Below are 24,924 nucleotides of genomic sequence, written 5' to 3' on the forward strand. Positions count from 1 at the left end.
ACCTTCAGTTTTTGTTGAGAAGATGATGAGGGCGAGAAAAGGTCAAATTTGTTTTAGTACCATACCACCAGACTCAGAGCAGCTTCTTTCTTCTGGCTGTGAGACTCATCAATTCATCCTGAGCACTCGGCCATGAAAAATAGTTTTAATTTGATGACTTAAGTTGGAATCTGACCCGATGATTGGCGTTAAGAATAGCTATAATTATTGCACAGAAATTGCCAATCTTCAACTTCTTTTGCTTATATAGGTCGTATAGAGGCAACAGTTTTGAATCGTGACTGTTTCATAACCAGGTAAAAACTCTGTGTAGTATGTTTAAAGTCACTCATTACTGAATTCATGGCAGTTAGTTGACAGCCAATACTGACTTTGCATGCTCAAGTTAAAGTAAGTAGGATGATTAATCCCTCGGTAATCACTGTTACATCTACTTACATCTGAAAGCTACTTAGCAACAGCATCAAATAGCTATTAATACATCTCTGGTCCAGAGTATTAAGATAGTTATTTTGTGATGAAGTAAATCCACTTCCCCTCATTGTCTCAACTCTCAACATTTCCAAAAATGACTTGCTGTTGTGGCCACAGTGGAAATGTCTTGGCACAAAGTCACATTATGTGTCCTCAGTTATCCAAAGTAATAATAAATAATACAAAAAATAGAGATATACAGTATATTGACAACAGTTTAAAAGTTTTACATGTTTTCACTGAACAGAAGTCCTGTGTTATTTCTGACTATTGTGTTCAGAATTACTTCCATGAAGAGGTCTCTCATGACTCCATAAAATCAACACATGACAAAGTCAGGTGAAGTACGGTTGTCGATGCCTTGTGTCAGGCCAGTCGCCAGAATAAAATAGCAAAGCATGGATATGTTTAAATGTGTACGTGTCGTACGTATTGTATCACATTTCTACACATATATGAGCTGACTTTAATGTCGGGAGGAGGAGAAGTTGGTGGTGACCAAGCCAGAGACCATGGATCGAGACAGTGTTATAAGCATGAAATCATTGCATATATTTAAGGAGAGGTCAGGACAATTTCCAGTCGTGTTTGTGGTAACAGAACCAGATATTTTAAACCAAAACATGATCTTTTCCAAACCCTAACCAGACCATGAGCACAGCGTTGTTGCACCATAAAATTGAAATTTTACATAAAGAAACTAGAGCCTGGGTGATACACCGGATGCAGAAAAAGATACATGGGTAATTTTTAATTATTAAATTCATAGTGACTGTTTCTGTGTTCTGATGTAATTTTTGACAATAAAGTTTATTGTTAAACATTAACATATCCTGCTTCTGTTGCATATCTTTGTCACAAATGTTTGATGAACACATTTGTCATTGCAAAACGTGTGTGTATATCAGCCAATTTAACAATATCAGAATGTTTTATTCACTAATATCTGTATTTGGACCAAAAATGTAGTATCTGTCAGGCTGTACAAGAAACGTTCAACATAGAGTTCCAACATATCCACACTTTGCAGAAACTTACATTACCAAAATAGATTCTGCTGTATGGGTTGGATGTAATATGCTCACATATAGAATTGACCCTGATCACTGCAAACAACATGAACTGCTATTCAAATGGATTTGTTATACCATATGCAAGACATATGGTACAGCTCTCCACTGTCTGATTGCTGTTCTGTTCGCGCTTATCTAAAATGTTGCCCATGCAATGAAATTAAAACAGCAGGTCTTCCATTTCAAACAGGTAGCTTTACCCGATTTGTGTGTTCTTAACAAAAATGGGTCTAATTTAATGAAATATTGATGTTCCTGCAAGAGTTCTGTGATAAAATCAAACACTCTACCTCCCACATAGCCGAGGCCTGATTCCTCTCTCCTCTACATGGTGCTCAGTCTGAGGGGGGTGATTACCAGCGCTGCCTCCAAACAGGATGGGGTTACGAGGAAGTCAGACCACTGCTGGCTGGCACTTTTATAGTGTTATTAGCGCACGTCTCGGTGTTAACACGCCTTTTGTAGCCTAATCCCATTACTTTCAACACTCAAATGGAATTCAGATGGAATGGGTGTCCTCCATTTTAAGAAACGACTCCAAACACAGCAGGCGTCTACATTCTTATCCCTGATTTGCTGGGAAATTAGAGCAGCGCAGGCAGGAGCCAAGAGCGTATCAAATCATCATTACAAAATAGGAGCTTTTACCTCACACATAGTGCAAACCGTTTTCCTCGCAGCACATCCACTTCCCCTGCTTTCAAAAAGGGCTGAAAGTGCTGCACAGCTCTTCAGAGATTTGGTAAGAAGTGTTGGGGTGTAGTGGAGCAGGAAAAGTGGAAGTAGCAGTGAGACAATGAGAAACAACCACTGCTGCTCTAGGCACTGTGAACAGGCTTGCCATTGATTAAAACAGCAAGGTGTGCAATAAAGCGCAAGGCAAAGTGTTGCCTTCCATATGGACCCCAAGACCCTTAGGCTCTGGCCACCAATTGGGCCTTTCTGTCTGCCGCTGTTCCCCCTTTCTCCTTTCTGCTTCCCCTTCTCTCTGTCCCCAGATGGTAAAAACAATTTTCCAGCCCTCTGTCTCTTTCTGCTGCTGCCCGCCACTCTGCAACCACAAAGGGCCCTGGCCGTGATTCAACCGTTTACTCCAGTAATTAACAGCACCCATACCACAACAATTACAGTCACTAGGCTACTACACTCCAAATATACACACTCTCTCTCTCTCTCTCTCTCTCTCTCTCTGTGTGAATCAGATGGGAAGGTAACAGCCGGAAGCTGTAAAATAAAATAAAAATAGTATTAACAAAAAGGTGAAAACAACATGTTGGCACTACAGCAATGATTACCTCATAATTAGACGAGACAAAGCTCTCTCTCTGTCTAGTGGCAAAACACTGTAATTACTGCCGTGACAGAAAATCAAAGGCTACTTTGTAAGCAGCAGGAAAAATTAACATTTCAGGCCCTGAAGCTGTATGTCCTGATTAGAAACGTATTAAATCAATGCATTGCTAACTGCTGGGCATAAATATGTCCCCTCCTGAAGGGGCCTATAATTGCGAGAGCAAAAAAAGTGGGTTTCAATTTCACAAGGAAGTGGCATTAATCCTAATGGCAGTGTTATGTGGCAAACGTACACTCCTTTTGTTATAAGATAATGCACTTAATGCAGCGCTGTTTTCAATGCGTTTTTGGTTGAGTGAAGATCAAAGCGTGGGTTACATTAATTGTCATAAATGTGCCTCTCAGAATATTGCAATACACCACAGCAACAGCATTTGGTGCAAACTCTATTATACAAGACCATTAGCATGTTGTTTTTTGCTTAATTCTTGCTAACTGGGGATTGGCTGTTAGGAAATACATTGATGAGGTTTTTGATTTTAAATTTTGGAAAAATGCAGTTAGGGCTGCAGAAATTGTATACCGTTTTCAAGGCATACAATGTCATGACCGTCGTACAGTGTACATTTGCTTAACTATGGTATTGAATTCTACAATATTAGTATTGTTAAAAAAAAAAAATATTTCAAGTCTGGCAGGACATAATCCTTTTTTAGATTATACCAAAACATTTGTTCAACCAAAAAACCCTTCTGTTTTCATTTTGTGAAGGGTCATTGTAACTTATAATAACAATTATAATAATTGTGCAATACCATAGACATAAAAACTCATATTGTTGCAACCCCAAAGGCAGAACACGTGGTCTCTGCAAGTCCATTTGTTTCTGTCTGCTTCTCCTGTTGTTTGTTGCCTTTTATTATGCTTTTCAACTCCACTAATTAAGACTTGCTTTATATGCAGCATGACATTGTAATAAGAAGTTGCTCTGAGATTAGCTGAATCAAGGTTAAATAAAAAGGAAATTAATTATGTGATAGCCATCAACTACAAAAACAAAATTAGCATGCAAAAACCTGTTGTTGAACCGCTCTGGGGTCATGGCTACAAACAATATAAAACCAGTTTCAGAAAAACAGCAGTGGCACGTGAACTTCAATACATAGAGTAATATTTGCTTGATTTAACAAAGTGATAAAAGGAGAGGCTAATTTTTTGTTAGTTACAACTGTCAGCTCGTATTTATATTGTCAAGCACTGCAGACATTTCACCTTGTCTACTTTCCAGGCCTGCATGTTGGACATGTGACTCATCAAAAGCCACATGGGTTATGACCCACCTAGTTTCTGTTCCTGTTTAAATTGATAAAAGCTGCTGGTGGGAAAGCCAGCTGATCCCGAGCATCTTTAACATGCCCACAATAGGCTCCTTGGGAATACAACTAATTACTTCACATCTGTATTTATTTGATCCGCGTGGAATTCTCCCTTCTGTCACCACTGCCGAGCTATGCCAGCTTGGACTAACAGTGATTTATCTAAGTGACACTTCTGGCGCAGATTCACATCAAAGCAGCGCCAAAATCAATGAGGGAAACATGGGGAAGACGGGGAGGAGGAACTTTTTTTCCCCTCAGCAAAACTGTCATGCATAAAATGCACCAGCATAAATAAAGCACGCCTGTGCTTGCAGGTTTGCTGAATCAGATTGGGCGGAAATAAGATACAAGCTGTTTGTTAATGGTAGCTTAAAGAAAGACTTTCACAACTACAGCATTTTTTTGGGAAACTTTAGTCCACAGCATTCAGTATGACAGACCGGCTCTGATGGAGAGGATGTGCCAACTTCATGCAAGAGCAGCTTCTACTGACCTCTGTTGTACACTGAGTAAACTGCAAACACCTCACCCTGTGGTGGACTGATGGGGTCCTGTTCAGTAAATCAGCCAGTTCAAATGACAGGGAGGAAGAGCTGCAAAATCAACAAATGTAAATATTTAGAAGACCTATTTTCACAGAACCAGATTCATATCAGCTTTTTCTTACTACTTTACTTACACACATCATCCAAATTAAAGTTAAAAATGACCCTGGCAGCCTGTTTTAAGTTAATGAAAATGGTTTGATAATTGCTCTCATTAAAAGGTTGAACACACAAGTCTAAAGCCCCCTAGCGCCCCCTAGAGGTTACATTATTCATCACATCATATCAAAATGCTGGACAGATTAAACAACTTACTTGTTATTTATTATAAGACCCTTGGAGGTGTAGAAGGCCTGAGGGCGGTTAAGGAAAGAAAGGTCATTTCATGACCAATGTAAACATCATAAATCTGTGCAGTAAATGTCACAGCAATCTGCTCAGATGATTTGTGAAATAAATTTGGTAGACATGCTGTATTTGGAGTTTGGTAGTGAAGGTCTGATCCCTGGACTGGCAGGATAAATCTGGTTGGGGAACATTAAAGAGCAGGGCTAGCCCCTTGTTCATTACAAAAGATGATGTGATGCTACTGTGATGTAACGTAATGTAATGTAACACACAACACTGAGTGGCTCAGAGGACAACTTGTTCTTTTGTAAAGGTGGATGGTTTGTGTGAATGGCGGTGCACGAGTCTTAAAATATTATATATAAATATTAAGATACATCTCATGGAGACCATGAATAATGCACAGCATCTTGCCTTTGCTTTAAGTTTTTTGAAATTGTATCGTGGTACAAATTTGACATTTTTGGGGAGCGTGCATTTATCAATATCTAACGTTAATTTACACTAATTAAGCAGTATATGGCAGCCATTAATGCAAACTCATCACTGAAAACAAACACACATTTCATGAAAAAATCCATTCTAAATCTTAAATGTTTAATTTTTTCTTAAATGTACAGTATGTAATTTCAGCCGTTTAGGGGCTCCCAGTCTAAACAAACACACAAAAGACATAAGCAGAGTGGGATCATGGGAGTTGTTGTTTTCAGGGATAAACAACCATTGCCCTAGAAAATCTATCCAAGAGACTCAAACACAAATGTTTACGGACAGGTAATGCATTTAAGTTTTATTCACATTCACAGACTTTCTTTCTTACTCTCTGACATGCTCCTGGAAGTGAAATCCTCCATTGCCTTGAATAAAATTAGGATTTCTAAGGTTTGAATATTGTTGGAAACATGTAGAATAATGTAGTTTAAGTACACAACTCAACAAAATATATAACAAATGTCTATTTGCTTTTATGCAGAAATGCTACATATCATATGTTTAAAAGGCTTGTAACCCACTGAAATGAAGCAATGTCTACCTATAAGGCAACTTCACATGTCGAGAAAAGTATTCTTATATTTATCCCTTTATCTTATGGAAGTCATAATCCTCAGGTTGGGAATGACTGAACTGTGGTGACTTGTTTATTTTCTCTTTTTAAAGTACAAATCAATAGCATCTGTGGTATTGTGTCAATTAAAAAACAGCATTGTTTTCCTTAAGACATTCAGTACCATAGCGTAAAGTACTGTCCGACTCACTTGAAGAGTTACAGTCTCCCCAATGAGCCCTCGGGCAGCGTGAACATCTCAGCATGAAGCTCCGCAGCCTTTACACGCTGCTTCCCTCCAGAAAAGAGACAAACTGAAGTCTCAATAAATGAATACAAATCTCTACATCTCCACAACCTAAAGGCTTGAAGGTGATAGCTGCTCCTGGCAACGCATTCATAAAAACTATATTGCTAATTTAAAACAAATTTACATCATAGTGTTGATTATTTAAACACAACTTGTAAAAAAAAAACAGGACTTCAACTTCTTAATTATTCTTGTTCACACTGCATTTCCCATGCACACAGTCGCCTTAAGTGCAAATAAAGCCTCCCATCTGTTTGTAATTACAACTACATAATTTCAGTCATTGTGGCTAATCATTTTGACTGCACATTCAATTAAAACTAGTACAGAAATGGTGCAGGTTTGAGTTTTTGTGTTAAACCTTTTGTGCTATATACAGATGTGGGCAGAAAATATAACAAATTTACATCTGTCTACAAAAGAGCGACTGAAAATGTATAAAAGCTGGTTTAGGCCAACTGGCTCAATACCAAATCCTTTATAGCCCATTTTCCATGAGCACTGAAAATTACACCACTGCTAGAAAGCGTTTCCAGCTAGCTTGTGTGATGCTTTTTATTTGCCAAATCCCCCAAATTAAATGATCTTTGACGCAAGAAATTTAAAATGTCTTGTCATCAAGCCTCTGCTCTCATCATGTCTTATTTCCCTGTGGTGCCCGTGGAATAGGACAAGCAGCTCGCATGGCAGGCTCCTTCAATAAAAGGAGGTGAGAAACGTCATGTAACATCACTTTACTGCGTCTCTATGTAAGCTAATGACATTATGAACCCCGGGGCAATGGTGAAAGCTAATGATGGGAGGATGATGGCAACGCAATGTTGCCATAGAAGCCAATTTCCAGTGGCTCGCCAGATGTTAAACATCTAAATGTGCATTGATCAGTGACAGGATAGCCCATAGAGATTTCTTCATTTGCCCAAATAGAAAACAAGCTTTGACTACGCCCCTCTTCAGTTTACCAGGAACTGAGCGAGGCAGCATAAATGATATGATTTGAATTAATTACATATGTAAAAAACATCTAGTCTCAATTAATCCAGTTAGCCTGCAACATGATTCCACTGGCAAGGGGTAGATTAGATGGTGTAATTAACAGAAAATGCCTAACAACACAACAGTACACACACACATACACACACAAGGAGTAAACCCTAATTAAAAAGTGATCAGCACACCCAAACAGATTTTAGTTTTGACTTAAACACTATAGGCCTTGCATTAATATACACAAAGTTTACAGCAGCGCTGAAGTGATTAGTCGATTAATCAATTAGTTGATCAACTAGTAAATATACATAAATATATATTGATATTAATAAATATATATTGATATTAATAACAACTAATTAATCGTTTACAGTAAATTATCTAAGGAAAATGCCAAATATTTTTCTATTTCAAGCTTCTTAAATGTGGGGATTTTTAGGCTCGCATATAATTGTAAATTGAATATATTTGGGTTTTGGGCCATATTTCTCTATTTGCTGGCAATATGTTTGTTTGGTATTTAGAAAAATGTTATCAATTGATCAAAAATAACTGACAAATTAACTGAACATTTAAATAATATCAGCTAAGTGTAGAAAGCCTATTAGTTTGAAGGGCATCATGTTCCCTTTGACTCAGTACTGTATTGTCCAACATCAGTTTCCAGTTAGCTAATGTTAGCTAATTTGCTTATATTTTACCCATGCAAGACAAACATACAGATGAATAAACCTATTGGGTTAAAGTAGCAGCTCATTTTACACACAAGCACATACACAGTGAAGTTTAAAGCTCATTTTCGAAGGGGAATAATATAAAGGTTGGTTAACCTAGGTTAGGCTAACCTCAGCTAATTTGCTATTTTGCCAAACTAAAGACCAACATACAGATAAATAAATCTATTGCGTGAAAGTTCATTTTACACACCAGCACACACACAGTAAAGTCTAAAGCTCGTTTTTTGAAAGGGGAATATTATAAAAGCATTCATATAAGATGTGTACTGATAACATGTTAGCTAATGTTAGCTATACACTAGCTAGGTTAATGTTAGCCCTACTAACAACAAAAGCAATTTGGGGGTTTACTGTATACTATGAGGACAATGTTCGCAGTAGTAAAACAGCTCTGATTAACAAAAATTGAAAGAGGAATACATTTTTCTCAGTTGCACAAACATTCAGTGGCGTATTATATCATTTCCAGTTAAAGTGTGAAACATACATCAATATGTTCTGAAGTTTAGTATTTATTAAATACTGTATAAAGTCAGTATGTGGTGGAGCAAAGTTTTCCGTGGTCTCTCCTCCACTGCAGGACCCTGGATGAACTCCTCTCCACCATCATGTGACAGAGTTTAACCAACGCCTGCTGTGCTCTGTTTATCTGTGGCTCCCATTCAGCAGCACTGATTTATAGCAACAGTTGTTGAAGAGAGATTGCTGAATCTTCCAACTCTGTGAAGTTGGCTGGTTCAGCAGCTTGTGATCAGTGCTGAGTCACACACACACACACACACACACACACACACACACACACACACACACACACACACACACACACACACACACACACACACACTGCTGCTATCCTGCATCATCTAACATCTTGTATTAATTTGGTTTGGTGGAGTACAGACCTGTGCCAGCTGACATCCTGCTCTGAGGACTCATTTTCATGTCATCTTTTATCAACAATCACACAACACTGTTATTCAAAATGACAGCTGCCCTGATCTTTCGACAACAGATCAATAACATCATGTTTATCTCCTCCCATCTGACTCCACACCAGTCAGACTGATAACAGCAGCTCTAGTTACCATCAAACTGATTTTCTCAGCTACACAAAAGATGACAACCAAGTGACAGGGCCTCGCCCAATAAACACGAAACAAGCAATTAACCCAACTATCACCCTATAATCAGGAATCAACTGTGGAGCTAGCTGGTTCCCGCTTAGCTAGCGAGCGTCTCCATTTTGGCAGCAGAGGCTTTTGGAGGGAAAACATGGAACATCTGGTGGAAGCAGACAGGGGCTGGCGCTACACGATGGGAGAACAAGTGCCTGAAAGCTTCATTATGTCCCAGCTGTTGGGCTTGCTGTTGCCTTCAGCAAAAACAACCTCGGCAGGATGATGTTCCTGGCAAATACACCGCAGATTATCTGAAGCAAGACCCATTTTTTTGTGGTGTTTTGTGGAAAAATGTGAGCAGGAGCTGGTGGCGATTTCGTGTGTTGACCTGTGTGGAAGTAATACCAACATGTAGCTCAGCATGGACACGCTCTCGTTGAATGTTTTCCCTAAAGGTTTCTTTCTTTCTTTCTTTCTTTCTTTCTTTCTTTCTTTCTTTCTTTCTTTCTTTCTTTCTTTCTGTTGGTCTAAACACATAGTCTTGACTAACAAAGCTCAAACTACTTTTTAGACTCTTTAGTTCTTTATTTGTGCATATGATAAACAAAAACACAAAATAATAAATATTCATAGGAAAATGCACAGATGGGATGAAAAAAACCCCTGAGGGCTGAGGATTCAGGGTTGAGGTGTACAGGGAGTCCTAAAGTATTTGGGTCACAGAATGTGGTGTAACACCAGTCTCCAGGTCAGCTGACCACTTTGGTTCCAACTTAAATAACTCAACATTTATATGATGCATTGCGGTGAGTTTGAATACAGTCATTCATTCTCCCCTAAGAACCAACTGTGATTAGTTCTTGTCAAGCTTCTCATTATCGGCTTAAACATTTAACTTGTCCAAGACTTTGGTTTTTCTGTTTAGCAAATGTTCATATGTTAACTTTACCTACAAGTACAGCCTCACAGAGCTGTGGACTGTTTTGTTGTACATAAAACATATGCCTGACAGGTTCTTGGTTCAGTTATCACTTTGCAAAGTGAATTTACAGTATTAATTAAAGTTGTAGCCTAGTCTTAAATCAGTCTAGAATAAGCTTTAAGAATGTGTAATTCATGTGTGAATACCTGCGCTACTTTTTGCCAAAACGTAAAAAGTGAGGTCAGGACTCAAAATTACTGTAAAAAATGTTTTAGCAATCCAAAAAAAGACACAGAAAACAGTCTGTAAATCTTTATCAACCATATTTGTGTTAAAATGTGAAATATCAACTCCTCCTGGGTTTGATAAATCCCCAAATTCCAACAAACAGTACTGAGGATGTGTCCTCACAGATGCCACAAGAATGAGTCCGAAAACCTGGAAAATAAATCAGCATTTCACTTCTGGTTCCCTCGTCTTCAAGTCAATGAAGATTATCTTGCTGAACAAACTCAGTGTTTTCCACAGAGATTATTTCCTTCAATCATCCAAAAGTTTGAGTGAACCAGGGCGATGCTAACTTCCAGGTTAGTCAACAAAAATACTTCATCCCTGCAGCGCTCTACTGGCCCATAACCTCACAATGATTCACCTTTAAAGAATCCATCAGTTACAGTTATGTGACACCACACCTGTCAATGATGCCACACAATGATTGATTCATAAGTATCTCAAATTTACTGCTCACTGCTTGACACAACTATTACAGGTGTATTAAGTAGAGAACAGTCAGTGAGTGAACAAAGTGGTTTTGGACTGAGCGTGGAGTCAGTTCAGGTGTTCGGAGTTCAAAGGTGGCGATGTGAACCTTCTTACCTCGTTTCTAACTTTTCTTATTTCCTCTTCTTTCCAGCTGTAGCACGGCCCGCTCTCTCTCAGGTTGGACAGCTTGTTCAAGTCGAATGCTATTAGTTCTAGGTCAGCGCCTGGGCTTTCTCTACACCCCAACAACACCTTTTCACCAGGCAGGGATTCCAACCACCATTAATCAGAGTGGTGACAGCCCATGGATGTCAGTAAATATGTTTCCCTCACTGCCTCTTTTTCCCACCACTTTCCTTTCCCACCCTCTCTGCAGCTCCTGATTGTTCTTTTTCCTTCTTCTGTGGGGTTTAATGTTGCTGTTCTTGATTTGATCTCTATCATTTACATCAGGTTTTAGCACTGGAAGCATCCCTTTACACGTTTAAGTGAAGATAGTTTCAGTAGAGAGAGAAACTGAGAACATATTGACAGAAAAAAAAAAAGAAATTGTTTCTTGAGGCAAAAATTAAACTCTTCTTCTTGTTCCTGCTGCACCAAACATCCTCCTACAACCAGCCTGCATTTGAATATTCTATATGCATGTTTTTTTGCACTGAACATAAGTGTTGGCCAGGTGCTTATGAATGTTTTGGAGTGAACGTGGAGACAGTGTGACAGTTTCCTCTCCTGCACGGGTGGTAAAGCTGACAAGGCGGGATGAGTGTTGGCGAGCGTAGAGGCTGGTGTGTGTGTGTGTGTGTGTCTGTGTGTGGGTGACGTGCCGGCAGAGGGCCAACGGCAGCCAGTTGGAGAAGTGGGCGCACATATCGGTTGGCATGCAGCGCCGGGTACCTGCTGCTGTCCAGAGACAGCTGTAATGTAGCCACCCGTGGCAGTGCAATCAGGTTGGTGGCTACTGAATGCTGATAATGCTGCAGTATGGCAGACGGAGCTGCGACCAGCCAACGACAGGAAGTCCTCATGAAAATAACTCAGGCTGGAGAAGTAAACGGAAAGCAGCATAGAGCAGGAAGAGATAAAGAGGGGATGCAGAAAGAGAAATAAATGGTGACCTTTGCAGAGATGGATTTGTTTACCTACAAATGTTCTCGCCGTCGACACCTGCTCCACAGTGACCTTCACACTGAGGCAGAGCTGACGGCACTCATCTGTTCATCTTTGTGCCCACTCGTCAAGTCCTATCAGTTCAACACACATCATGAGCCCATGTTTCCTCTGTCTCTGTCGATGCAGGGAGCCCTTTCATTCCCCTGCATGCATTCATGTTAATTTAATCACTATTAGCTGTAATCATGAGGGCCAGAACAGACTCATGGTGATGATTTTTTCCCTGATTAATGGATCATTCTCATACTCTCTATTGTAGAAATACATGAACATATTTAATTAAAAATATCTGTGTTACTAAATGAGTTCAATATTTGTGCAGTGATTGAATCCTAATATGATTATTGGTGTTGTACCGTAATGTTTCATGTGTCCTCTCAGTGCAAATGTCTTACTTTTGTCTAATTTAAAGCACCTGCCTCATGTGTTTGAAAGGCGCCTCACAGGTCAACTGCACATTTGTTAGTTAACTTTTAAAGGTCCTGATCAGTTTAACTAGAAACAAAAAGAAAAACTATCTGTGAATATATTAGATAGAGAGCTGAAGTCATGCCCCTTCCGGTGGACCTCATGGGACATCGTTTCAGAAAAACTTTGTATAGTAGTGAACAGAGAGAGACAAATCATTTTTTGATCCTGCTTAAATTGAGTCATGAACTCCACCACATATGATGTTTGTCAATTTAAAAGATAGTTTTCCAAGTCAATAAAGTCACAGTTTGTCGTAAAATACCATCTAGTTTTGTGTTAAACTGCTCAGTGAACTACATCGTCTCCCTCAACTCAGGTCACCAACACCAACCCGGCACACAAAAGTAAGCCTACTAAAAATGATGAAAATCACAATAAATCTGCTCACATTGACAACCGCAGTTATGTGAAAGGGTCGTTCATCAGTTCTGTGAGCTGCTAATATACAGGAGCAGCTCTCCAACGTTTCAGTTACGGGTTTTGGTGAGCGTTAAATGAGACAATGTTACTAACGCGACTGTTGGCTGTGACATCTGAATAATAATGTATTTTCACACTCTTATATTTCATTAGTTATACGACAAACTGCGACTTTATTGACTTGGAAAATTATCTTTTAAATTGACAAACATCATATATGTGGTTCATGACACAATTCAAACAGGATCCAAAAAGTATTTTTCTCTCTCCGTTCACTCCCGTACAAAGTTTACTACTTCTACATGGAGAAGCTGTGCTGCTTTCTATCCTGCTGACAAACCAACCAACCTACAAACAGACACAGGCGAGAACACAACCTCTTTGGTGTAGGTTATAACAATAGTGGTGGCATTATGGCGGTGGTCACACTGTAACTTGTCCAGAGTGCAGAACCTTTTCTGATTCTTTTGACAATTTTTATTCATTTCTTAATTATTGTGTAGTTGATGTGATGTTTCTGTTTGTGTTCTCGTGAATGTTTAATGTTCTCGGATCTCCTTTAGTAAAGATATCTCGATGAGACGGCCTGATTAAATACAGAATAATTAAATACATATGCAGTTCACTTTGTATCAGGCTCATCAGTGATCCCTGCAGCCAACAGATGGCAGTGTTGAGATGAAGAAACAGTTGCTGGGTGGCTTCTTCTTTACACACACACTTCGGCTGTGACAGTGCTGCAGACTGTCTTATAATGTGTGTGTTCTCACATCAGTGTAAGTTAGTGTTAGTGCCAAGCTGCCATTGTCAATAAGAATGTGTTCTTCACGACTTGCCTGGTTAAATAAAGGTCAAATAAATAACTATGTTTCTTTTTCCAGGATAATGTGAGACATTATGATGGTTTTAACCGACAGAGAAAATACCGAGATAATGAGAGAAAATATTTAAAAGCTAAAACGATTATAGAGCATAATGAAGTTGACCTCAACATGTCCTCCTGCTCTTCACTCATTTTAAAATGGCTTTTTTCTGCATCTCGTCTGTGTAGAATAATTCATACGAGGCCATGATTTATAAATGATTTTCTCTCAGACAGAACCAGTGTCTGCTGCCTGATATCATCTACTGTATGACTGTGATTTACTGTCCAACACCATGGACAAGGTACATCCCATTCTTTATTTAGTTTGGAACATTAATAATCTTAAAGTATTTTATATTTTCTGTCTCGGGGTATACTTCTGAAGAACATAACTTGATAATTAGAAAGTAGCCCACATTAAACTGTATTTCTTGTACAAGTCTCAGTGAGTGTCTTGTTTATTTTGTTAGTACAGCTGATGAACTGCATGGCATAGAAAAGGTTCCACATAGAAATAAGTCAGACTGCTAATTCAATTATCGATTAACCTGACGATTATTTCCACGATTAATCGTCTAGCCTATAGAATGTCAAAAAATCATGAAAAATGTTCAACTGACATCTTCAAAATGCTTCCTTTGTCCAACTAACAGTCCAAAACCCAAAGACTCTTCATTTACTGTCATAAATGACAAAGAAAAGCAGCAAATCCACACATTTAAGAAGCTGGAACCAGCAAATGTTTGACATCTTTGCCTGAAAAATGACTAAAACGATTAATCGATTACAAAATTGCGGCAATTAATTTTTTTTTACAATCATTTAATTGTTGCAGCTCTAATTAAGTTGTTTTTATGTTGCTGACTGCATGTACCATGTACCTATTGTACTGTCCTAACTCTTTGAGAAGCAGCTCTGCCTCCTCCATTATTACTGGAGCAGCTCCAGATTTAATGCATGCACACATACAGCACAGTCTCAATCAATGATTCATATTTGTCCTGCGTTTGACTCTGCTGCAAACCCTCAAATTTAATTATTCAATGTCTGTGTTGTCTGGAACGAGGCTCAGGCAGAACAGGAGACGGTGGTGGAGAGGTAATGTAAAGCTGACTGTGCTTTGATGCCGTCACACAATGGAGACACTCAGACCTGCAGCTGTCATGTTGTACAAAATGTAAAAAATATCTTGATGGGGACTCTTCCAGCTGAACTGACTGGTTTTGGTCCTGCCGTCCTCTTACTTCAACAACTGATTTTCTCATGTAGCCCCAAACTATTTGTCACCACAGTGCTGTGGTTTGAAGTAGTTTGTTCGTCCCTCTTTACCTTCAGGGCGTCAGAACAAAGGAGCATTCACATTCAAAGCCATGTCGTGCTTCTGTGACAGCACAAACACTTATGGTTTCCATTAGCTTGGAACGTAGCAATAAGTAAAGAAACATGAGAGTGTCTACTTGGAGCCTTTAATTACTGTTTCTGTCTCTCTCTGAAGACAGCGCCAAATTATCCACCACAGATGAAGAAATCCCCAAACTGACGAAGAAAACCTGAAATGTTTCCAAAGAGGACCGGAATGACTGCATTTATATAGGCTGCATGCTAACAATCAACTGCAGTAAGGACTCAGTATGCTATAATAGTCGATGAAATATCATTGTATGTGAAAGGTGTCATTTGTAAGAAATGGCCAGAACTCAAAGGTACATCCTTACTCTTTTTACATTTCCCATTTCACCGACACTATCAGACGATCTCCTCTTGTGATATAAAGTGGTATTAGGAGACAGGACGGCCCAGGGCTAGCTGGTTAGCATGCTAACTTCAGTGGACATCTTTGCAACACAGAACGTAGATGTCTCTAACATAAGGTCAGCACTGTTGATTTTTCAAATTCTGTTGATAATGTTAGTTCTTTTTTTGAATGTTTTAAACTAAAAACTTGGCCATTTCTTATATATTTCTCCTTTAACACACACAATGACAACTTATGATACTGTACAGATCATTACAACATACTATGAGTTCTGCTACAGTTGATTGTTGAGCATTAAGAACATCAATAAGACACCAGAAATAATAACTTATTATAAATCACATCTATAATGTTTTATAACTGTTGATATAGAGTGAAAGCATTGTGGGTGTATGAATGTAGTCATGAAGCATTAGGAATGCATTCTAGTTCACTATGAATGCCCCCATGAAGCACTATAGATAGCCTACGTTCTCACAGAAAGTGTTACATAAAAAGTTGGTATGGTAAGTCTGATTTCTAATGTTGAATTATTCTGTATTTGATCACTTAGAGAGAATCTGACTGAACACGCTGACTGAAATACAGATGTGGTTTGACATTTAAGTTGCTTCAGTTTCCTTCTAACACGTCATGTCGGCCGCAGTATCACCACAAGATATATATTTTTATTCATGGACCAACAATAATAAACAAAAATATAAAGCATCACATCAACTTTTTATAGGCAGAGAAAAATGTGGGTACAATTTTTATACAAGACATCTAAAAAGACCAATTGAGAGCACAAAAACATGAATCACAACTAAGAAACGACGATTACAGTGAACAATTTAAACGATGGGGAAAAAGCACAAGCATCATAACTTGAAGAGCATATAAAAAAATGACAAATTTGCTTGCAAAACATTCCCTACTGGGTAATTACATTGACCACTGGGTGGTTAAAGAGCCCATTAGGATCAGGACTGCTGCGTTCAAGGACACTAGAAGCTCTAAAAGAGCTGTCTGTCTCAGATTAGTAGATGCTACTGTTTCTGAAACAATCCCACACTACAGTTTGAAAAAAAGAGATCGATATCTACCAGCTTTAAGAGTCAAATCCTATGGCTTTGTGGTTCTCTTGAGTCCCTAAAATGTTAAAAGATTAGCACCACTGGGCTGGCATCAACATCAAAAGCTGGGTTAATGTAAATAAGTACTGTAAAAAGAATCCAAACATGTCCGTGCTCACCCACTGTGTCTTTGTCTAGTGTTATAGAACCAGAAGGAAATCGATCCACTTCCACCACAGCGGGGGGGCTGACAGGAAAGAGGACCAAAGCTAAGACTTTTCTTTTTCAGCAAAAGCTTTTCTTGACATTTACTTAACTTTTTTAATTTTTAAGCTTCTTTTTTTTGTTTACAAAACCATCAACATTATAAAGGTTAATGGTCAGATTATAACACATGTATGTGCTTTATGTACATTGACCTAAAAAATAGGGACATCAGATGTTGAGAAGCTACTGTTATTTACAAGCCTCCGTCTGTCTAAATATTTCCCTTTGTAAAAAGCTTTGCCTTTGTCTTCACAGGTAGAAAAATACAAGGTTAGTATCCCTGCACCTGCTGGCAGTATTTTTCTGTCACGTCATGCAAAAACACTCGGGGCCAGATGTATAAACGATGTGTACACACAAAAACAAGAGCACGCCTTTTCCCAAACACAAACTGGTAATTATTATAAAGGAAGAATGTGGGAATACATACTTCACACTAGGGGTGTCACGATATACTGGTATTTTAAAAATGAAATATGAATACTGTGTTAATAATAAACGTATGATATCATTTAAATATAACATGGCCATAGTAGGTGGTGGCTATAAACTGTAACGTGGGTTTCACCTCGCCATAGAACTGAAAAAACTGAAAAGGTGTAATTGTTCTTATTGAATGCTTTTGTACAGTTCTGGTAACATTCTTTTAGATTATTCTTTTATATATAATAGATTTCCCTTTTAATGATTCTTTCATTTGATCCTGAATTGCGAAGCGTTTTACAAAGTCTTTTTCAATATGAGCTCTAGAGATTAATCATTGATCATCTGTCTGATGTTTAGTAATGATGACTGAGATGCAATGATGGTTTACAGGGACATGTGCGGGCGCTATAATTAGCCACCGTTGTACATAACCGTTGTACATAATGACAGCTGTTCTGGTGCTGTTGAATTGCTGATGACACACAGCCTATAAATAACATGGCTCTTAATATTTTCTGTTTTCTAGGTCTAATGAGTGGTGTAGCGGGCACAAATATCGATGTTTAAGGACAGTTATGCATCGATTTATGGATAATTGTTGGAGTGGAAATGAAGCTTGTGCATGTGGATCCATTTCCAGATTTATAAAACAGAATCAGCAGTGACATTAGCTTGTCAGTCAGAGGAACTGTGAATGATCGACCATCACCAAATCTGCAACAAAGTTTAGGATGAGGCTACATGTGTTGAGCGTTCGAAATGTTTTTAAATGACGGTCTTAGTAAGTAGTAGTTTGAGAAGCAGCTTTGACGCTGAACCAGAACGTGACACTACAGTTTGATTTGGTACAGTTGCATATTGACTCAAGACCAATAGACTCAAATAAATACAAAGCTTCAGGCGACAGAGAGAATGCATATACATATTTCTGTCTTTGTGCGTACACACAGTTTTAGTCGTGAATCTACAGTTTTATGCATCTGGCCCCTGGAGCGGACAAAGTCGTCGTCACCTTTAATGTCCTACAAAAATAATTGGTAGCAAAATAGACTTTGACAGTCACGCGTTTGTCCTTTTCACTAGTTTCTGTACATAATTCTTTTTTTTGTTTGTTTTACAATCCTGAGTGTGCAAAAAGTCGATATCACTGATGGCTAAAAATAAGACCAATGTCATGGACTGCTGAGAGAGAAAATTAAAAAAGCAAAGGCATCTTCCTGCTCTCTTTACACAGCCGTCTGCAGAGCACACACAAGTGTTCCTACTACAGTTTTTGTTCACTTTAACTAAACATTTGCAGAATATTACAGTCTGTGAGATGTTTTCAAGTTCTGTGTAAATGCCTATTATATATACTACCTACGACACAATACAATGCTGCAAAAGTATTTTGCAAATTGGCAAAGCATCCTGAAATTAATGCAGGATATATTTCATAAAACCCTCTGACAAGAACTACCGCAGCTGTCAACTACAACTGCCATTAAATGTACTTTGCCAACTAGAATATTAACTTTTTACAAAAGTGCATCCTCCTCCTCGTGACATCTGATGAATGCCACTGTCTTTAAGTACTCATATATGGGTTCAAAGAGTTGTACCACCTGTCTGCTTTGACTGCTAAGTAATCTGGCCCATGATTCAAATCAAAGTGTGTTTACAGCTAGAGCACACTGAGAAAATAATTTGCCTAAAACAGTAACTTTCAGTTCAGTGTAAAGGGTCACATTCAATGTTTTTCTATCATTTTCAGCCAATGTGAATTAATAAAACAATGTAGTCTGATTACATTAAATAAATGGGAATTTATATATTTAATAATTTATATAAAAACTTTATGTCATTCAGTTATTGCATATACATTTAAGGAGAACGTCTACACTGTAAAATCTGACAAAGTGACTTTACTTAAAAAAAATCTAGGAAATGGATTTGCTCCAAATTACCAAGTAAAGTAGACCAATGATTTGAAGTAACTAAGTAATTCAAATCTGAGGTAATCGGTTTCCTGTCTTGTTTAAAGTAAAGTCAACTTTTAAAATGTACAGTGTAAGTAAACCTTTTATGTCTATTATTTCTAGTGTTTATTATTAGAGGATTTTACATAAAAGTTTTACATTTCAAATTGTTTTTTCTGTCTCCTGTAATAAATTACAAATCTAGTTATTTGGTTTATTCACACTCAACATGATACACTGTAAATTTTAGTTGTTGTACGAGCTAAAGAGTTTTAACAACTTAAAAGTACTTACTCAAATTATTGGTAATCAGTTTCCTTGTTTTTTTTTGTTTTGTTGTAGGTAAAGTCACTGTCAGATTTTACAGTGTAGGAAACTTTGCATTAAATTTGACCTTTTACACTGAACTTATCTAATAGAAATAGATGGAAAAATGTACATGTAATAAAAAAAATACTTAAATTCACTGTTTTAGGCAAATTATTCTTTTGAGCTCATGGGGAGGAAAAAGGTTTTACCTCAAGTGTTTGTTTCTGTCTTTCTTTGTCTTGTCAGAGTAACACAGGCTGCATGAAATGACAGTATGAAAACCTAAACAAATATTCGTGCTAGGCTTACAGTATATTCCTTCACACAGTGCTAATAAATGGTGGTTGAACATTTCCTGTTATAAGCGCACTGGGTCACATTTGAAAATGTCTTCATAACCTATCAAATGCCCAAATACAGAAACAAAGTAACGTGAAATGCATTTAACATGATCATGCTTTACAAAATTGTTATTAATGCTTAAAAAAACGTAATTCATGTTTTAAAACCACTATTCACGTTAAAGTCTGTACAAAAAATGTAAAAATCATGAAAAATAAGGAAAGAAAACCTCTGAATTGATAAAAACTTCCTCCCGTGGTTTCAGCCTTTCTGGCTGTCAAAGATGCAAAAATTCTGGACAAAATGTGGAGATCATACTAACACGGTTTACTGCACTTGTCCCCTTTTGCCACAGACAACATGTATATAAAAAGTGCTTCGACAGCTGGTGGGAGGAAGTTACAGATTTAGGATTGGCTGAATGAGAGGTGGGGGGGGGCTCAACATCTTTCCGTACTTGTGTAGCCGTTTCTTGTCTGCATGCAGTCTATGTGTTTTTAGTCACTGACAGGAGACGTGGTGTACAGGAAGTGAGTGTGAATGAATTGTTTCCCTAAGAGACGCTGGAGCAGCGGATGCTGGGGGAGCCCATTTGTGTGAGCACCTTGTCGAGCCACTGCAGGGGGCCGTTCAGGTGCAGCTCTATCCAGCAGGGGGTGCTGGTCACCGTCTGTCGCCTGGGAGAGACAGAGGAGAGCAGAAACAGATGTTGAGGATACAGAGGAAGCTGTTTCAAAGCAGGACCTGTGTGAGTAAACTTACAAAGTCAAGTCAAACTGCTCAACTTTCATTTTAGGCCTGAAGTGAGGCAGACAGAAGAAGCTACCCTCAAAAAACAAAACAAAAGTACCCAAAAATCTTTCTGTGAGTTACAATGAAACACTTTTAACAAACTTTAAAGGCAAAGTATGTCATTCCTGCTGTCAGGGATCTCTCAATCAAAACAATAACAACAAAAGATGGAGTTTGATAGCATCGTACAGTAGTATGGGATCATGGGAGTTTTTGTCTTCAATGTTACACAACCACCATTACAAATGAAAATGAATAATTGTGTTCCATCACGAGGTGAGCAATACAAACAGTGGTAAACAATAGAGTGTCTAGCAAATTTGTCAACTTCCTTACTCACTCTCTGATGTATCATCTGGTGTTTCCCTGGAAGTTATAAGCACTAGATGAGGAAAATTAATATGACGCCATTGTCGAGTGACTAAATGCAATGCACCGTTAGCTTGAAAAAAATGTATAGTGATTGTGAAGATATTTGGTAGATTAATCGATAAAGACAACAATCATTAGTTGCAGTCCTGTTGGAAACATTTGAGGTGAATAACTTGTAACTTAAGTTTTCAAATAAATGTAGTGAGTAAAAAGTACAATATTTGCCTGCAAAATGTGGTGGAGTGGATATATAAAGAAAATGGAAGTACCTCAAAATTGTACTTAAGTACAGTACTTGAGTAAATGTGCTTAGTTACATTCCATCACTGTAAGTACACAACTTAACAGCCAGTCCTTGAGACATTTTAACTTGGATTATGCCTTTAGTGCCAGTTTAGACAGAATTTAAGATCAGCACAATCTAAAATTAGCCAAGAGTGAGAAGTGAGCTGAAAAACAACCCTCTCTTTTTTATTCATGTTCTCATTGTTTCACTTAGGACTGAAAACTCTGAGATCTGATCTTTACTTTGGTTAATTTAGTTTTATAGGGGTCTATCTTATCAGAATAAATGTGATGACCTGAGTCAAACTTGCTATCCTCTGTGTCTCTCTAGAATCAAATAATGCTGAAGAGAAAATGTTGTTGGCACATTTTATGTCATCATATTGCAACTGAAAATAGGGAGGAATAGGAAGTTCAGTTTTCTAAACATTTTTGACCTTTGCTCTACAAACCTGAAAAACCTCAGGATGTACAAAGCAATGCCTATGTTTCTCCACTTACAAGCCCCATTCACTGCCCTTTCAGTACGGGAATCATGCGCTGATTCTCCGCATCGCCAGCTGCGTGAAAGTTACAGATGAGAAGGGGGATAGTTTCACTCCGGCTCTGATCTGCCTCCAGAGGCGGATCAGAGCCGGCATCTGTGTGAATTGAAAAGCCGGTGGCGCGGATCAGGGGCGTATCGATCTGATGGTGTTCACAATCTGAAAGCTAAACAGATCCTTCACTCATTAGATAAAAGAGAAATGACCCACACTTCAACCCAGGGAAACAGGTTGAAAGAAAACACACGGATGTCAACATCATGATGTGTACCGTCATGCCTCTTTTGGTTCTGCAGGCACTGCCTGGTTCAGTGTGAACAAACAAAGGCGGAGAAAAGGCGAGCCTTCGCTGTGGCGATAATGTGGAGTCTCTGTGTGAAAAGGGCTACAGATTATGTCTGAGAAACATCCATTTCTTTTGCTCTTGATTCTTGAAAAGGGAAACCTTGAGAAGAGGCAGTATAAAAAGAACTTCTTGATCTTTAAAACTTTCCCTGATTACAGCCATCATGCAGAAATAAGACCAACATCAGCAGCAGAAACACTGCTGACACTGTGTTATAAAGTACAGATTGTACTGTGTGTGCTATTTAAAAAAAAGAGGTTAGATTTCCAAAAAGATTCTGGTTTCAGTGAGCCTCACCCAATGATAACCCTGTCATTTCTGCCTGTGCGCTGACACGGACTCCAGAGAGTGATGAGTGGACACGGCAGCAGGTTTAAGGGTTTTTATAAAACTGAAAATGTCATTTGGTTGAAAGTTTTGAGGCAGCACGAACAAGTTAAGTAAATAAAACAACTAATAGGATCTTCTCTCAGTCAAAGCCAACAACAGCAGCAGGAAAAGTGTTTCCTGTATGTTGTCATCCATCTAATTTATGTGTTGGCAAGCCAGATAAACAGAGACACTTGCCAGCTCTGAGTGGTTTATACGGTTTGTCTCATGAGGGCTGGAAATAAGCTGCTGTCTAGATCAATTAGGCGCACAAAAAAAGTAGTTTATGCAAGATCTTTTTGTTCATCTTTACATTTAACTCTTTGTTGTCTATTTTTAGTGAATTAAAAAAGGAAAGGTAAAAGGGACAGAATAGTTTTAAAAAACAACCAAGAGTCAGCGTGGGAAAAGAAGGAGAGAGTGAAGTGTGGGTGGAGGTAGAGGAGAAGGAGAGCCTGGCTGGTCCGGTAACCTGAGTCCTGTTTTTAAGTGTCTCCACATGTCAGGATCTGGTCTGGACAGGACTGCAGCACAAAGGTTTCCCCCTGAGGAAACCCTTGGGTGCAGAGCCAAATTTCAGCCAATCATCTTCTCCCCTCTTATTCCATCGCCTCCTTTCTTTCTTGCTATCAGTGAGTCAGACTGTGTGGAAAACAGGGAGGGGACGGAAGAGGGAAAGTCTGACATCTCTTTTTGACACAGCACATGTGTTTGTTTAAAAATACTCAGCCGTGCCAACTGGGGCTTGGTTCTATTGATGAAGGCTCGGCGACGTCACACACAGGATTCACCAGAGTGTGAGCAGATGCCTGCGAGCGGGGGCGGATGGATTGTGGGATGTGATTCATATTCTTTTTGTTTCTGTTGTCTGCATTTATATAAAGGATCGATTTTTGCACAACGGCACTTCTGTTGGCTGTGAGTTTTATCATCTGTGAGCCATTTGTCATTGTTCAAAGCTGATCAGTTACCTGTACTCGGCTCCCCAGCCCTTGACGAAGCTCATACGGATGGTGCACATCCTGGTGAGTTGGTACACAGCCTCAAAGCCCTGGTTGACTGACTGGGCCAGTAGGGCAGCAAACTCCTGGTTGTTGAAGATCTTTAGGTTACAACCTGGAGGGAACAACCGAGACACAACCACACGTCAGGTCACAACAACGTGTCACAATCACCTTTACTGTATTTAGAGGTTTACGTAAGATTGAGGACAGCTTTTGGAAGGTTTGATTTAAAGGGGAACTCATCACATCAAAGTATCTCTACAATTCTTGTGGAGTTTGACTGCATATGTGAAGAAAAGTATAAAAAAGACTTTTGTGGCTCCACTTTAAATACTGTTTCTTTTAAACTGTCCAACAAAGTTATAGGAAAGCAGTGTTACATCAGTGGAGCATTCTTTGAAACATGTGTGGGAGCTGTGGACGACAGCTGGTCTGAATGTTCTGTGCTTCTTTTTGCCCCTCACAGTTTATATGGACTGATCCGACATCGATGGAATCTCCCTAGCATTGTTAAACCATCTGATTCACATTGTTTTATATGTACATAAATGGATTTTATTTTTTTAAACATAAATGTTACTCAGGTGAGACATTTAATACACCAGCCTTAATCATACCCCCTTTCCAACAACGTGCTCGTTCTGGGCTGGTTCAGAGTTGGTTCAACCTGCGTACCCCCTCAAAACCTGTTTGCTTTTCCACTGACTATAGAGCAACTATAGAGTCACGTCATTACGTTATTGCGTACATCTCTAAATTTCCAAGCATCACTAGGAACAACTATGGTGGACTACATCAACTTTTAACAAGTGTTGCTCCTGGCTTTGCATGCCTACACTGGCAACACTTTTGTGCTGGTCATCGTGTTTGCTATGAAGGATGATTATGAGTGAGAAGAAAGGTAATTACCTACCACATTTGGATTATTTTGAACAATTAACATAAGCTGCTAATGTTAGCATTTGTAAACCCTTTAGCCTTTAGCTAGCTACAGTATCTAGCTTCAACTTCGCTGGTATCAATACATAGAGAAAATCTTTTGTTTATTCCTCTCTGGATAAGTCAGACTATATGCTACACTAGCTCTGATTTTTAAAAAGGTTTTAGATGGTCCTGGCATAAGCGGTTCTTTCCTCTAGTTCAAAGTGCCGTATCATAAGCAACAAGACTTGTTAT

At 38.7% G+C, this 24,924-nt stretch overlaps 1 protein-coding gene across 1 annotated transcript in view; it reads right to left on the reverse strand.

Moving 5' to 3' along the window:
• Positions 1-16,326: 16,326 nt before the first annotated feature.
• Positions 16,327-24,924, reverse strand: part of smad3a (SMAD family member 3a) — a 42,551-nt gene continuing 33,953 nt past the window's right edge. The window contains exons 7-8 of the mRNA XM_073464065.1: positions 23,716-23,860; positions 16,327-20,712 (exon numbers count right to left, since the gene is read on the reverse strand). Of these exons, the coding sequence (XP_073320166.1) occupies positions 20,589-20,712; positions 23,716-23,860 (269 nt within the window). The 3' untranslated portion in view covers positions 16,327-20,588. The remainder of the gene's footprint in view (positions 20,713-23,715; positions 23,861-24,924) is intronic.

This window comes from Pagrus major, chromosome 4 (genome assembly GCF_040436345.1).
Source record: "Pagrus major chromosome 4, Pma_NU_1.0".
NCBI lineage: Eukaryota > Metazoa > Chordata > Actinopteri > Spariformes > Sparidae > Pagrus > Pagrus major.